This window comes from Zootoca vivipara, chromosome 4 (genome assembly GCF_965207765.1).
Source record: "Zootoca vivipara chromosome 4, rZooViv2.hap1.1, whole genome shotgun sequence".
Lineage (NCBI taxonomy): Eukaryota > Metazoa > Chordata > Lepidosauria > Squamata > Lacertidae > Zootoca > Zootoca vivipara.
Genome location: NC_142587.1, coordinates 59473819 through 59489729, shown reverse-complemented (window position 1 = coordinate 59489729; position 15911 = coordinate 59473819). Strand labels below are relative to the sequence as shown.

Below are 15911 nucleotides of genomic sequence, written 5' to 3'. Positions count from 1 at the left end.
CAGCACTAGGCAAAAAACTAGATACTTTCTGTCACAATTTATACGGTTTCAGGGTTTGGGTAACCAAGCTGAAGTGGTTTTATTTGCAACTGGAAGCTATTTTCAGGGAGGTAATGAAAGACAGAAAGGCATAACAGAATGTCATCTGGTTGTACAGCAAAGGCTGTATGAGACATTTAACATTAGTGGGATGGCTTCAGAATGCTTGGAGTGAAGAATGTAGATTAATGAACAGAATTCATTCACTATATATATAGCCTTGCTCATTACCCTAAATCTTAATTTTTGTTCAATCCACATTTTAAACTGACACTATTTCATCACATAATATCTTAATTACTGCCAAATTATTAATATTGATCCAGACAATACCTAGGTGTAATTGGAAATATTTACTGTTCAAAATTCTTAACATGAAAACTGTAGCTGTAGGCTTGTTTAGTAATTCCAATTTTCAATAATATATAAGTTTCAGTAAAGCGTTAGCTTCCTTGCATAAAAACTAAATCCATTTTTTAGAACCAAATGTTTTAAGCTAATGAACTGTTTGAAATAAAGAGGGGTTTGTTTTGCTTAAATTCTATGTGTGTCACAAGATTTTGCAAGAACAATTTATTCGATATGCTTCTGAGTTACAGTCTGTCTATATAATACAAGTGCATCTTCTCATTGGGATAACAAGTGAAGTTCTGTACTGTGAGGGACAAGGGATACAGGGAAGTCCCTCCCATCTTAAGTTCCAGCCCATCCCCAAGCGCTGGAGAGAGTAAGGAGAGCTCTGCCTCCAGCGGAGAGTCAGGAAGTGGTGTCCGAGGCTCAGGCAAGGTTGTGGAGCCCATGCCGCAGGTGGGACAGGAAGTTGGACGCACGGGGTGGAGGCCAATCCCCCCAACTCCCGAATTGCGACGCAAACGTAGGGGGAAGAGGTTGGGTCTGCCAAAGCTTTGGTGCTGGAAGAAAACGCGCCAATCGCCATTCGGAGGTTCTGACACCTCACCTTAAGGATGCATTTTTACTGCTCTGAACACTGTAAATAATCAGCACTTAATAAAAGCCTTAAAAGACCATGCTGGAGTCGTTACTCTAGAGTAGCCATATCAGGCCCTCTGACATGTACATTTTTAATGAAGGAAATATTAGCTTGTTTTTCAAGCACAGTATCCCAATGCATCAAGAGATGTTACTTAGTATGTTGTCTCGGCCATTCAGAAATTGCTGTGTGATGTTGCACATTTTAAAAAAAAGAGATAATGATGATGCTGGCAGGACCTTTTCCATGATAGGGAAAACAGGTTGGAAATTGGCTTGGATGACAGACATATATGTAACAGATTCTTCTGCACAGAAATCTGTACATGGGGAAAATATCTACTGGCCGATAAACCCTATATAATCCCTCAAATGGGGAAATTATCCGATGAGACAACTTCTTTAAAAATAATACAAATATATGGGAAATAGATACTTCTGGGATTATACAAGAGCGATTTTAGTATACCCTGCCCACTGATAAGCCTTTTAAGATCCTCTGCTTTCATTGTGTTAAGCTGGGGGCAACCAACCTTTTTGGACCAGAAGGTACATTTTGAATGCTGAGAAAGTTCAGTGAGTGTTGAGTGCTGCATCTCCTGTTAAACAAATCAAAGGGCAGGAAGAAACAACATCTCCCCAGAAACCTCAATGTGGTGGTGGTGGTGGTGGCGACATTTCTATACCACCCATCTTTCCAGGTGCCATATACTGCCATGTAGGACATAGGGGATGTAGTATGTTGTCACGTGTAGAATGTAAGAAAATGTTTGTCAAGGCGTTCTTCATTTGGCAGAAACATCCTTAGGGTTTTCTAGCAGGAAATCAGGCTTAAGAGGAAGAGAAGCTAATTAGCTTCTGCTTTGAAGTTGCAGTGACAGGAAAGAGCAATTAGGATCAGGAAAATGCTACATGGCACACTGGTCACTTCTCAGAAGTGTAAGGTAAGTTCATATAAGAACAAACTGAATAGCTGGTTACCTTTAACTCAGCAACTGCAGTAATGCAGTACTGTATTTTATGAACAGTGATATTTGTAATTCAGATAGATTGGTTTAGCTTCTTAGCATGAATTTTTGGCTCATGACAATCTTTTTTTGTCCAGAAAATTTACTATATTTTTTATAATGTCATTTTAAGCAAAATATGACCTTTGTATGTGCATGAAGCTGTTAATTATTATCCATCTGTTAGAATGTTTGACCTTGGAAAAGTGTGGATAACTTGATAGTGGTGATACTTGTGAGGGGGGGTGTGTGTTCTGTGAAACTGAAACATGAAATCATCTGACTTTTTCCAGGGCAGAAAAATTAAGGAATAATGGAAAATGAGTTCAAATTGAGTTCACTTTTTATTTCTGATTTCAGCTATTGATTATACAGAGGAAAAACATAAAGCAGTGAATCAAGAATAATTGTGCATTATGGTCTGAATTTTATAATCCTATTTTATAATCCTATGCATTGTCATCTTATATATTTCTCTGTAATGGTAGCTATATTCAGACACAGAGGGAAGATTGCTAATGTAGAAACTTCACATCTCTTCTGTTTCATAGAACTATGAGCATGTCTCTCCTTAGCTTAAACCTAGCTACTGTTTCAAAGACTAATTTATATGCATTCTGTTATTGCTCAATGAACCACATAGCAAAAATATAACACCTTCCATATGAAGCTTCTGTAAGTCAGGAGATGAATGTTCTTAACAGCTTAAAGTATCTCAAAGAGGGACATTAGGGTTTTGCACATTCCATTTCCCTAAGTGGTAGAAAATTCCAGAAGCTTAACAGGGTCAGTTTCCTTGCGAAGACATTAATTACAGGCTTGTAACACAGTTCCTTACTTCAAAATTAGAAACTGAGGAAGAGATAAGAAGGAGATAGTCCCACAGAGAACCAATGCTTCTCTTAATAATTTGTTGGAAGCCGCAACTCAGTCAGATGGGAATAATAATAATAATAATAATAATAATAATAATAATAATAGTTTTCCTTTGGTTACAAAAGTATGTGCATTGTCTCTTTTTTCCGCTCGTAGAGACATTATTATTAATAATAATAATACATGCTTTCTAAAGTCAATAGTCAACCTTGTGATTCCCCTACAACTGCATCTTATAAACCAATTCCAAAAAGTCTACTCATCTTGCTTTGGTCAGATTCAAACTCCACTAAACTTTTTTTTTTTTTAAAGCCATTTATTCTACATCTTCCATTTTGCCTAGCAGGCATAACCTGCATTCCAACAGCTAGAGGTACCGGCCTCAAGATCTCTCACAGGATCATCATTTTAATGCTTGAGCTATATAAAAAAATAGAAAGATGGTCAAGTATTTACTTTGCACAGTGGAGCAAAATAGCTATAATTTCATTAAGGTTAAGTATCTAATTCCTTTATATTCTCTCATATTCCTTTCTAAATCTCTCCACCACTAAAATTCCATGCAGCTTTCACTTCTCACGAACAGTGGGAATATGCCTGGCAAGCTCATGGGTAGTGAAAAGGCGTATTGCTGTAGAGGGTGTTGAAGGCAGTGGCTGCAAGGGACAGCCCTGAATCTATTTAATTTGCTTTTATGTCTTTGTATTGTTTAACTGATTTTAGGCTGCTGTTTTGTTTTAATGGATATTGTTTTTATATTGTGTACACCACTTAATATTTAAAGTATGAAGCAGTTCAGAAATGCTTTAAAATAAAAAGTCAACTTTGACTTAGCTCAGCTGGGGAGTAAATCAGTCTGGGGAGAAGCCAAGCCACTGTGATATCCTTTATTGGAGGCTGCTTTATTGGAGGCTGTTTGTACAGTCCTGGTAAGCTATAGTTTGCTTACTTTGATGTGTGAATGAGGTCACTGTTACTTGAAGATGGACAATAATTTAGATGTTCATCTGTATAAGTGATCAGTAATATATTTAGTGTGAATATGAACACATATAAAAGCAGATCTGCCCCAAATACTCTATTTCAATTTGGGTTTCAAGGTATTTTATGCAAAATTAAAGTTTTTTTGTTTTGGTGGTGAGTATCTTTTTCAGTGACCTTGTATTCCATTATGGCTCCAAAGCAGCATTTTTTCTCTGCATGTGTCTGGATTAGATAGATATAATGATGAGGATTTCAACCAAGATTTCAACACAGTGATCTGGTTGGCACCAAATATTATGTAGCCAGTCGGACATGGGTATGAAATGATATCACTGATAGTGAGCAAAGCCAGTTGAGAGTGAGTTAAATGACAAGGTGCATTTTGCAGACACTATGGTGGGCTTTGTTTGTTGTTGACATTGCAGAAAATGTTGCCCCAAACCAGTAAGTAGTTTGATTTTATCCTTGTTAAAATAGTAGATTGTGTGGCTTTCTGTGCTTGTGGGATAAAATTATCACTAAACTAGTTCCATTAAATATGTTGCATGTGTTTAGTATTTGATATCACAGACACAAAAATACATTTCACTTCTTTTCAAAAAAACATATTAGTGGGTCACTTTTAATATCCATTTTCCATGCCTCAGATCTTCCCTGAAATTTCTGCACTGCTAGTTTTTTTAGATGATAAAGGACATACTTTTTGTTTCTGTGCTCAAACAAGCTGTGCCGAAGGCAAAAAATAAGGCATTTGTATGCAGTGCATTCTACATTATATGTGCATGTTCATCTATCTCAATAACTGACTGTCATCTTTGTGTGCATATGTCTTGCAGTGATAATAAGAGTCCTATCTTCCTCAAGATGTCAAGTTTTCTGGGATAGATTTCTAGCTGTAGGCGGCTTTAGTGAAGCACTTCACACTGTGAACATGCTCCCTGCAGCCAATGATCACATTAGTCTGCCTAACACGGCTATGTGGGAATCTTGCTTTTTTCCACCACATGTGCTTCTGTCTTCAATCTAAATTATTATCATTTGTGATCTAAGTTCTTAAGCCTCAGAGCACAGCTATGTTAACTTTGTCCTACTTCTAGTTGTTTCATTGTGCAAAACATAAGGTGTCTCTTCATGGGCTGCTTCATATGAAGAGGCGGGGGGTTGAGTACTTGAACAGATCAGCTTTTCAATGGAAAATTTTCTGTGGAGTAATGTTACTCACAACACAAGAACTCTGTTAGTTATCCAGTTAGACTAAAATATTGCTAGCAATGATTTAACTTTGCCCTTAATAATAAAATGTTGCTTTAAAACAGGATTGTATACCTTAATATTTATTTATTTTATTTTAATAAAATTCATCAGGAATATATATTATAGACCAGGGGTGGCCAACTCCCCAGGGAGAATTAAAAACTGGCAGTGATCTGCCCCCTTTTTGGGGATTCAGGTCAAAGTTGTTGAGCACCGATTTTTGAGAATTAAAGCCTAAGCTCAAGGAAGAAAGGGGAACAGCCTGATCGCTGGGGAAACAGTCTCACTGAGTAAACTCCGTCTCCCGTTCTGCGGATCGTGCAACAACAGAGGGCGGGACGAGCAGGCAGGGCCAGATCCTGTTTTACCAACGCTAAGGAAAGGGACCCAATGATCAACCACAATCTACTGAAACTTCCTGGGGATCTACTAGTAGATCGCAATCAACCTTTTGGACGTCCCTGTTATAGACAATTCCCACCCCCCCAATATATCCCTGATTATCAGGCTACTTTTATCATTCAAACTCATAGTACTTCAGTAAGGAAATATGAGAACACCACCATTCTCATTCTGAAGAATAATCAGGAAAAAATTATAGTAGTCAGTATTGGGTGGTACCCCTGCCATAAAAATGTGATAAGAGACTTTCTGGATTAGGCCAAGGATCTATTTGGTTCCACATCCTGTTTCCAATAATGGCCAGGGCAGCTCACCATTGTTTGCCCCCAACAACTGGTATTTAGTGGCATACTGCTTCTGAACAGGTTGGTCTGCCGTATTAAATAAAAAATAAAATAAAAATCCTTCCAGTAGCACCTTAGAGACCAACTAAGTTTGTCATTGGTATGAGCTTTCGTATCTATGGTATCTGAAGAAGTGTGCATGCACACGAAAGCTCATACCAATGACTTAGTTGGTCTCTAAGGTGCTACTGGAAGGAATTTTTTTTATTTTGCTTCTGAACAGGCATACTGTAAGTCTATTGTGGCTAATGCATTTATCATGATAGGATTAGTATCACACACAAATGGGTAGATTCAGGTAAGTAGCCGTGGTCTGACGCAGTCGATATATAATCTCGACTGCGTCAGATCAACACGGCTACCTACCTGAATCTACCCATTTGTCCAGTAGCACCATAGAGACAAATTAAGTTTGTTCTTGGCATGCACATTTCTTCAGGTTATTTGTTGAAATTCCCTAAGATGTTCCTGTTTCTGTATTGAATCAGAAGTGTACTGTAAGTAAGTTACTGGCTGAAAGAGAATTCCCAACCCACCCCCAGAAAAACTTTAATACCTGGCATTAAATGCCTTTAACACCTGGTATTGAGTTGCATGTTTAAATTTGTAGTATATCTTGTGGATGAATAGCAATGGAGCAGAGTTGGATGATAAGAAAATATCCAAAATCCACAGTAGGGCCAAAAAAAAAAGTGAGCAAGACTTTTAAATTTGCTGGAAGTCTTCATTGACTTAGATTAGGCTCTCACAGGAACTATGCAAATTTCAGGTTGCACCTAGGACTGCTAGGACAAAGAAACATGTACCGTGTTTCCCCTTTTTTAATACGTACTCATAAAGTAAGCCAGGGCAGCAATTTTAAGCATTTGAGCAATATAAGACATACCCCGAAAATAAGACATACCCCCATGCCTGCCAGCTCGGGGCCTGGAACCAGCTGCTGCAGCGTGGAACGCTCAGCAGCGGTGGGCAAAGCAAGGAAGCAGAGCGCGGAGATACGGATTAGCTGTAGCACGAGAATCAGCTGTTCCTGGCTCAGCTGCAGCGCGCGCCTACCGGTAGCTAAGTCAGCCGTGAGGAGGGAAAATGGCGTTTAAAAACGCTGTTTGAAGTGATTTCAGCCTGCCACCCCGCCACCCGGAACCGGCTGCTGCAGCGCAGAGCGCTCAGCAGCGCCCGGGTGGAGCGCCCAGCAGCGCAGACGGGAGCGCCCACTGGCGCGGACGGAGCGCTCAGCAGCGGGGGGGCGGCAGGCCTCCTTGGCAGGGCCAGGAAGAGATGAGGCCGCTGGCTAGGGCGCTCCTGACCCCAGCCGCTTCCACGCGGCAGCAGCAAAAGAGCCGTGCGGCCACATGGAGAGGCGAGCGCCCGAGCGGGAGACGCGCGCTCTGCAAAGCTCCGCACTCACTTCATCTGCCCGCCAGGAAAGCGAAGTGGGGAAGAGAAAAAGAGAAAAAACTGAAGCGGCTCTTTTTCTCTTCCCCACTTTGCTTGGGGAGGCGAGCGCCCGAGCAGGAGACACACGCTCTGCAAAGCTCTGCACTCACTTCATCTGCCCGACGGGAAAGCGAAGTGGGGAAGAGAAAAAGAGCTTTGCAGAGCGCGCGTCTCCTGCTCGGGCGCTCGCCTCTCCAAGCAAAGTGGGGAAGAGAAAAAGAGCCGCTTCAGTTTTTTCTCTTCCCCACTTCACTTTCCCGTCGGGCGGATGAAGTGAGTGCAGAGCTTTGTAGAGCGCGCGTCTCCCGCTCGGGCTCTCGCCTCTCCAAGCGAAGTGGGGAAGAGAAAAATCAAGTTTGGAAGACCCTCTGTTAATGGTAGAAAATGGGTGGATTTCTTGCCTTTTCCAGTCCAAGAATGCTATGCTTAATATTAATTATGCAAAGCAGTAATATGTATGCAATCATGTGTATGCAAATACCTTTAATTAACATAAGTTGCTCAATTGGCATATTTTCTTCTTAACCAAATATTTGAGTATTAGGAGAATTTACAGTTCTTTTGGCAGAGGGTGGTGGAATGGCTGGATGAAATGCATGCATGGGTGGTAATAGGAGAACAAAGATGAAGGGCACAAAGGTGGACCAGGAGGCTGGGAAGAGCCACCCAACCTTACTGCCCTAAGAAGTGTAGCCTTCTGGAGATAAGTGCTCCAATGCAGAAATTTATGGTGGGTGCAGGAGCCCTGGCTCTCCCATGGGTTAGCATGTTCTCTTGAGCACATTGATCTTTTCTCTCTACTGAAATTAGTGGAGCATCCTATGCTTATTCGAGTTCTCTGTGTGCATCACATCTCCAGGCCGTGGCTCAGTTGCAAAGCATCTGCTTTGCATGCAGAAGGTCCCAGGTACAATCCCCAGAATCTCCAGGTAGGACTGGGAGAGACTTCCCACCTGAAATCCTGCAGAAGAGCCATTGCCAATCAGTGTAAACAACACTGAGCTGGATTGACAATCGTCTGACTAGGTCTAAGGCAGCTTCTTATGGTCTGGATGGGTATTTTCGGATATTCTCTATGAAAACTAGACACACGTTTTAGAAAAAAGCTAAATTATGCACCTGATGCCATACATACTTCTGTCCATGCATAACTAATGATGTTGATGATGGTGATGATGGAGTCATATTTATAGTGGATCACAAACTGGATGTGCCAGAAAGTGTCATGTGTGATTGCACTGACTACTAGAACACCAAGCCTTAAGACATCCCCTGAAAATAAGACACCGTGTGTTTTTTTGAGGGAAAAAAGTTATAAGACGGTGTCTTAAAAAAGGGGAAACACGGTAGTTTCTTACATCCTACCATGAAATTTAAACTCTACCTGTTGCCCGGATTTCCCCCCCCCCCCATTTTAAAGCACAGCAAACAGGTTCCTGGGTAGATGAAAAACAGAAGGTTTTTTTGTTTTGCTTTTCTTTTTATAAGGACAACAACAAAGAAAAATCAATAGAATATGGTAGTTTTAAACACTGTTTAAGTACTGTTACATAACTTTCATCACTTTCACCACATTACCAGTAAATATACAATTCATATTTAACAACATTGCAAAATTGAATTCTTTCTGTGCAGTGTCTCTTACAGATACTAAAAAGAGAAGCTAAGAAGAATTCTTTATATTTTCAAAGCTGGACGTTATTTTTTGGTGTTGTACTAAATTGTAAAGAAAAGGAAATGGAAGTTTAAAAAAATGGTAGCTTTATCTAGTAGCTGGAGGGAATGTGCCCTCAAGATAATAAAGTTAATCTTTGGTAGCTTAACAGCAAAACATCAACTTAAAATTAAATAACAAGATTTATTCTAATACTATCTCCTGCTTCTCATCAAGTAGGAAGTCATCATAGTCAATCATTTACATAATTGACAGCTATTGTATCACAGTTGGATACCATACTGGTAAAAAGGGAATATTAGTGTTATCGTCCAAAAGCAGGGGTCAGCAAACTTTTTCAGCAGAGGGCCAGTCCACTGTCCCTCAGATCTTGTGGGGGGCCAGACTATATTTTGAAAAAAAATAAATGAACGAATTCCTATGCCCCATAAATAACCCAGAGATGCATTTTAAATAAAAGGACACATTCTACTCAGGTAAAAACATGCTAATTCCCGGACCCTTGGTGGGCTGGATTTAGAAGGCAATTGGGCCAGATCTGGCCCCTGGGCGTTAGTTTCCCTAAAGGTAAAGGTACCCCTGACCGTTAAGTCCAGTCGCGGATGACTCTGGGGTTGTGGCGCTCATCTCGCTTTACTGGCCAAGGGAGCCGCCGTTTGTCTGCAGATAGCTTCTGGGTCATGTGGCCAGCATGACAAAGCCACTTCTGGTGCAACGGAACACTGAAACCAGAGCAGCGCACGGAAATGCCGTTTACCTTCCTGCCAGAGCGACAAAAAAACAACTACTTCTTCATAGGCTTGCTGAAATTTCATAAAAGTTGCTAAAGTAGATAAATGAATGCAGAGTTAGAATATCTGCAGAGTAAATTAAACAAAATTGTTTTTGTACATATTTTGTTTATATAATTAGCAGGCTCAGATGATGTAACTGCAGAGTGTAGGTGGTGGATTGAATATATATACAGAACTGGCCTTAATACACAGCATTCTCTCTCTCTCTCTCTCTCTCTCTCTCTCTCTCTCTGTGTGTGTGTGTGTGTGTGTGTTTGGCTTCTGTGTGGCAACACATTCATTGGTTTAATGATCTGGGGCAAAATAGGGGATAAGTCTAGAAAGGTTTTTAAGTGAGCTAGATACCTCTTGAAACACCTGTCCCTCTAGCCTAGAAGAAGGCTGCTAGCTGCTAAACATGTAGCTGTTGTTCTTCAGAAACATACGTTTTTGAATACACTTTTTCATCATCAACAATATTGTCAGATGGGCTTTGGAAATAGAACTGTTATATTACGGTTTCTTCTTGTGGACTATTAGCTGAAGCGGTTTTTTCATAATGAGGAAGATGCAATTGTTATCCTTTGGTTAAATCTGATCCCCTATTAATATTCCTAATGGTAGCCCTCAGCTTGTCAATATACCTCTTAAACTGTGGTGCCCAGAACTGGACACAGTATTGAAGGTGGACTCTGACCAAGGCAGTGGTACTATTGTTTCCATTGATCAGGATGCTATACTTCTCCTGAACTGTTTGGGCTGTGTTGTATAGTACAAATCACATGAAAATGGGTGGAGCGATCTTGCACAACTGTACAACACTGCCCACACTGTTCAGAGGGCGCATGAACTCACAGGAGAAAAGCAAAAGTGGGTGTGTGAACTGTATTCTGCTTACATAACCATTTGAGACTTATTATTACTATTAATTATTATCATTTTCTTGTTCTAGATCAGAGGAGGAAAGCTGATGATCACCTATACTAGGAAGAATGATGCTGGCAAATATGTCTGTGTTGGAACAAACATGGTGGGAGAAAGAGAGAGTGAAGTGGCAGAGCTCACAGTTTTAGGTATGGAAAGCTTCTTCCTTTATTAGTAGCATGATATAATGTAAAATAAATAAATACAGATTCCAAGGTTAAATATTGCCTTAGGTAAAGGGTAAAGGGACCCCTGACCATTAGGTCCAGTCGTGACCGACTCTGGGGTTGCAGTGCTCATCTCGCGTTATTCGCCGAGGGAGCCAGCAAACAGCTTCCAGGTCATGTGGCCAGCATGACAAAGCCACTTCTGGAGAACCAGAGTAGCACACGGAAACGCCATTTACCTTCCCGCTGTAGCGCTACCTATTTATCTACTTGCACTTTGACGTGCTTTCGAACTGCTAGGTTGGCAGGAGCTGGGACTGAGCAACGGGACCGCACCCCGTCGCAGGAATTCGAGCCACTGACCTTCTGATCGGCAAGCCCTAGGCTCTGTGGTTTAACCCACAGCACCACCTATATTGCCTTAAGGCTGCGTAAATGCATATTTTGACCACACCAAAAAGGTAACATTTCCTAAGTACCCTTGATTGCTCCAGCATAGACCATGGTTCTAGAACATTTGGTCTGTACTTCTGCTCCCTAACAAGGAAAGGTACATTGGGATAATGGTAGCTGTAATGGTGCTGATTGCTTCCTCACGAGTAACGCGCTCCAAACTCTGTAGCTGGTTTTTACAGAGTTTTATTATATACATATGTACAATGCAGAGGATCAAAATGCATGACTGCTCTATTCTGAATCAGAATCCGGAAGCGCCGCCCGTCGCGACTTTCGCCAACAGAATACCCTTGGCGTTCTGAATCTCCTCCTCTCTTCGTGCCTCTCCCCCCCCCCTCCGCTGTTGGGGTGATGGGGCTGGTGGAGAACCCTCCCCACCAGAACTGCCCAGCTGGGAAGCCGGTGCTGTCTCCTCTGGCACCTCCCCCTCCTGAGTGCTCTGGTCTGACCCTCCAAACCTTCCCTCTGGGAACCTTGCCCTCTCAGCATCCTCAAGGCTCTGCACTGCTTCCTGAGGGTCAGCACCACCTTCCGTGAACTGCTCCAAAGCGCTGACATCCCGGGTTCTGTCTGCATTGGAGAACACCTGTCCTGACTTCCTGGACTCTCCACTGACCCCGGTGGTCCCCTGACAGTAACTAGCCAACATGTGGGCAATTTGTCTGTAACTTGGCAGGTTTCCTACTTATGGGTACCTCTCCTTTGTATGGTTTTTTGTTTTAAAATGCCCATAAACAGGAAGGGGGATAAAGCAAATTCTCCTTATCCACCCCCAAAATGTAAATGCTGCCCTTGCAGGAAAACTACTGCAACTTTCCTTTTAGAATTTGGCATGCATTGCATGTTTCATGTCCCCATCCTTGCTTTCACTCTAACCTGTGTTGCCTATTTGTTTCTTTCAGAAAGACCATCATTTGTGAAGAGACCAAGTAATTTGGCAGTAACTGCAGATGACAGTGCAGAGTTTAACTGTGAAGCACGTGGTGATCCAGTGCCAACAGTAAGGTGGCGAAAAGATGATGGAGAGCTACCTAAAGCAAGGTGCAGCAGACTTTAATAATCTCCTACAAGAAATTGAGGCTTTGGTTTACTGTGTGCTTGGGGTGAAACAATCATGATGATGCCAGAAAAGCATGTCTAATAATTGTGTGATACAAGGTTGTTCTACCAGTAAATTGCACACACACTCTCATCTCACAAGATAACCTAACATGCTTAAAGTTGTTTTACTAATTTCACAAGAACATTTTATTCTGTTACAAAAAACAGTGCAACCCTAGATACCTCTGTGGTTTTTATTATTGATTGAAATTTTATCTGGTATCATGTTTTGGTGAATGTACTGTGGTCTTAATGAAAGCTTCATTATTCTCTACTCTGTAATCCCAGGACCTAAGGTTTAGGTTGAAGGGTGGGTTATGAATTCTTAAGTAAATAAATTTAATTAAAGAAGCTTTAACCATTTCATCATCAGATTTTTAATCTGTTAATATTTAGTCTGTTTAATTAATTTCTTATTCACTTAGTAACATATTTCCAAAAGGTTTTCTTGACTTTCTGAGCCAGGGAAAATATAAAGGATAGAGCAATCCTGTTAAGTGAAAGATACTCATCTCCCACAACTTTCTATCCTGCCCCCAAGATCATGCAAATAGTCTTGGTCCATTTTTACTTGTCAGCTTGATATTATGTTTGAGATGCTGTGTGATCAAGTGTCTTACTAAAGGCAACCCTGACATTCCTTGAACAGAGCGTTCAATTTGTTTCACTCTCTGATGGCAGAGATTCTTGGTAGTAACTCCCCTTAAACACAGTGAAATGCATTTGTGCATAAAGATAGCACACTTAGGAGCTGGGGAAAATTGACACAAGGCTCCTGATAGTGTCCTATGTGAAATACGAGGTGAATGTGTGTTTCTAAAAGAAGAAAATTATTCCTATTATCGCTTCATACTCTTTGACCAGTGTTAGTATGCCACATGCTTAGATGATGGAGCATAGCAAGTGGGTCCATGGTTGGCTCTTTAGAGCCACTGATGTCTCTGTAAAGTATGTGAGAGCTCCCCCAAACATCTGGTGCCAGCAGCCTCATCACTTCTGGCCATGGCAGCTGAGGTTCCAGATGGAGAAAGACACAAAGTGTAGACCAATCATATGGCTATAGTTGCAGCCTGAAGAACAGGCCACCTGGGGAATAATGAAAGCAATGTATTTTGCTTGCTACTATTAAGAAGGAGGGCTGCTCAGGGGGAGTTTCTTAGTCCTGCCTTGCCAGGCTTATTTCAGGAGGAACAGATAAAGGGACTAAGCACTTGATTGCTTCAGGAGTCAGTAGCCAGTAAACTTTAAAAAGGTGGGCAGGGTACTTTAAAAATGGAATATATTAATTGACTCTTGCATATTTAATCAATTAATTTCTTTGATCAAACAATTTTAACCTTTATAGTGGTACCTCAGGTTACAAATGATTCAGGTTACAAACGCTTCAGGTTACAAACTCCGCTAACCCAGAAATAGTACCTCAGGTTAAGAACTTTGCTTCAGGGTGAGAACAGAAATTGTGCTCCAGCGGCAGCAGGAGCCCCCATTAGCGAAAGTGGTATCTCATGTTAAGAACAGTTTCAGGTTAAGAACGGACCTCCGGAACAAATTAAGTTCTTAACCAGAGTCGTCTTCCTCTTCTTCTTCTTCTTCTTCTTCTTCTTCTTCTTCTTCTTCTTCTTCTTCTTCTTCTTCTTCTTCTTTGATTAATGTTCTCACACAAAAAAAGGAATGGTCATATCAGTATAAGAGGAAATAATAAATATATTTCTGTATACTGTATTGGACAAAAAGACTGAAAGCTTGTCATGGTTTTCCCTTTAGCTGAAATGGAACCACTGATGCCAATGCATACATCCTTGATAGTTTACAGCAGGCATCCCCAAACTGCGGCCATCCAGATGTTTTGGCCTGCAACTCCCATGATCCCTAGCTAACAGGACCAGTGGTCGGGGAAGATGGGAATTGTAGTCCAAAACATCTGGAGGGCCAAAGTTTGGGGATGCCTGGTTTACAGTTACCTTGTTGGAGAAATCAGTCCTGCTCCACTCTCAAATATAGAAGTATGACAAATCAGTCTTAAAAGATTATTTCTCTTTGATTTAGATATGAAATCCGTGATGACCATACCCTGAAAATTCGAAAAGTTATGGCAGGAGACATGGGTTCTTACACTTGTGTTGCAGAAAATATGGTTGGAAAAGCGGAAGCATCGGCCACTCTAACAGTTCAAGGTAAAATTGCTTTGAAAGAGTATTGTTTCTATGAGAAGGAAATAAAATTTTGTGTTTTTAACAGTGATTTTATTGGGCTCATAAATAATCACTGCAAGAGTTTGCATTACCAAAATCTAGGAAGATCACTTATTTTATTGGTGGATTTCTACTGAACTATTACGTATTTCAAATATGATTTTCTTTCTTTGTTTGAAAAGGGTTATGCTCCATCATGGAAATAGAAAATGAAGGCATTTTGTATCCCAGTTGTCTGAGAAGCATGCTCTCTGTAATGTTAATACTTTTAGAATTAAAAGGGATAAAACTTTTTTCTTTCTATATCCTCATCATCATTTTAAAGGATTAAGTTAAAAAAAGAGATTTTTTAATTAGTGGTGTCCAGTGTATTTTATTGAATGTTGTTAGAACAGTATCTTTCATACAGCTAATGGAAACACAGACATTGTTGATACACGTCTACTTAAAGAACACAACTTTGTTTTAGTATATCAGGCTGATTAATATAGTTATTCAGTCATTTCAAGTATTAATGTGTGAAAACAGGTCACAGGCGACTGTTTCTACTGCACTGTGAAATTCTAGTGGAACTCAATGAATGAGTATGTGTGAAAATCTGTCATTGGTTTTAGATATACATTCCAGATGTTGACTCTTCAGATAATCCCTTGCTTCCCTTCCTTGCTAGAAGGCAGGCAATGATGTCATAGCATTTTGCCCGTCAGTTTAATGGCTGTGATCTTCTGTATTATTCCCTGTTCCTTGTGTGATAGTTTCTAGACTCTGATGTATCTGGACTTCAGTGTTTCTTAAAACTTATTTTGATATTTTTTAATTTCAGTGCTGTGCCTATTTGTTGTTTTGCTTTGTGGTTTACCCTGAGTTCATTGTTCACTTGACTGTGCATAAAAATGCATACTTTCTAGACTGGATTTTTTATTTGTCAGGCTTTGATGTTAAATTGAACAGCTTAATGTTAGAACAATAGGTCCCATTTTAGTTGTAAGGTGGGGAAACTTTTATGAGTCATTGCAACAATTTGATTTAAGAATCATTCTATACTTTATCTACTGTCTGCTTATTGCGGTCTGAAGTATAAGGGAGCACAGACTATGTTTCATAGCAGAGAACTATATAGTCTTTTGATTCCTGCATGTGGTTCTTTGCTTTGTATATGAAGAAAACAGATGTGTAACAAAGCTTTACCATAAGATTACTGTCCTCAATTTTTTCCTTCATTTGCAAATATGTTGTACAAATCAATTTGAATTGATGAAGTTTTCCAGTACGAAGATCTGGTTGTCTTTT

At 40.5% G+C, this 15911-nt stretch overlaps 1 protein-coding gene across 5 annotated transcripts in view; it reads left to right on the top strand.

Annotated features, from left to right (window-relative positions):
- ROBO1 (roundabout guidance receptor 1) overlaps positions 1–15911 on the top strand; it is a 577709-nt gene that overhangs the window by 477206 nt on the left and 84592 nt on the right. For all 5 annotated transcript variants that reach the window (XM_088667991.1, XM_088667990.1, XM_088667989.1 and 2 more), the window contains 3 exons: positions 10734–10854; positions 12231–12369; positions 14476–14603. In XM_088667991.1, the coding sequence (XP_088524117.1) occupies positions 10734–10854; positions 12231–12369; positions 14476–14603 (388 nt within the window). The remainder of the gene's footprint in view (positions 1–10733; positions 10855–12230; positions 12370–14475; positions 14604–15911) is intronic.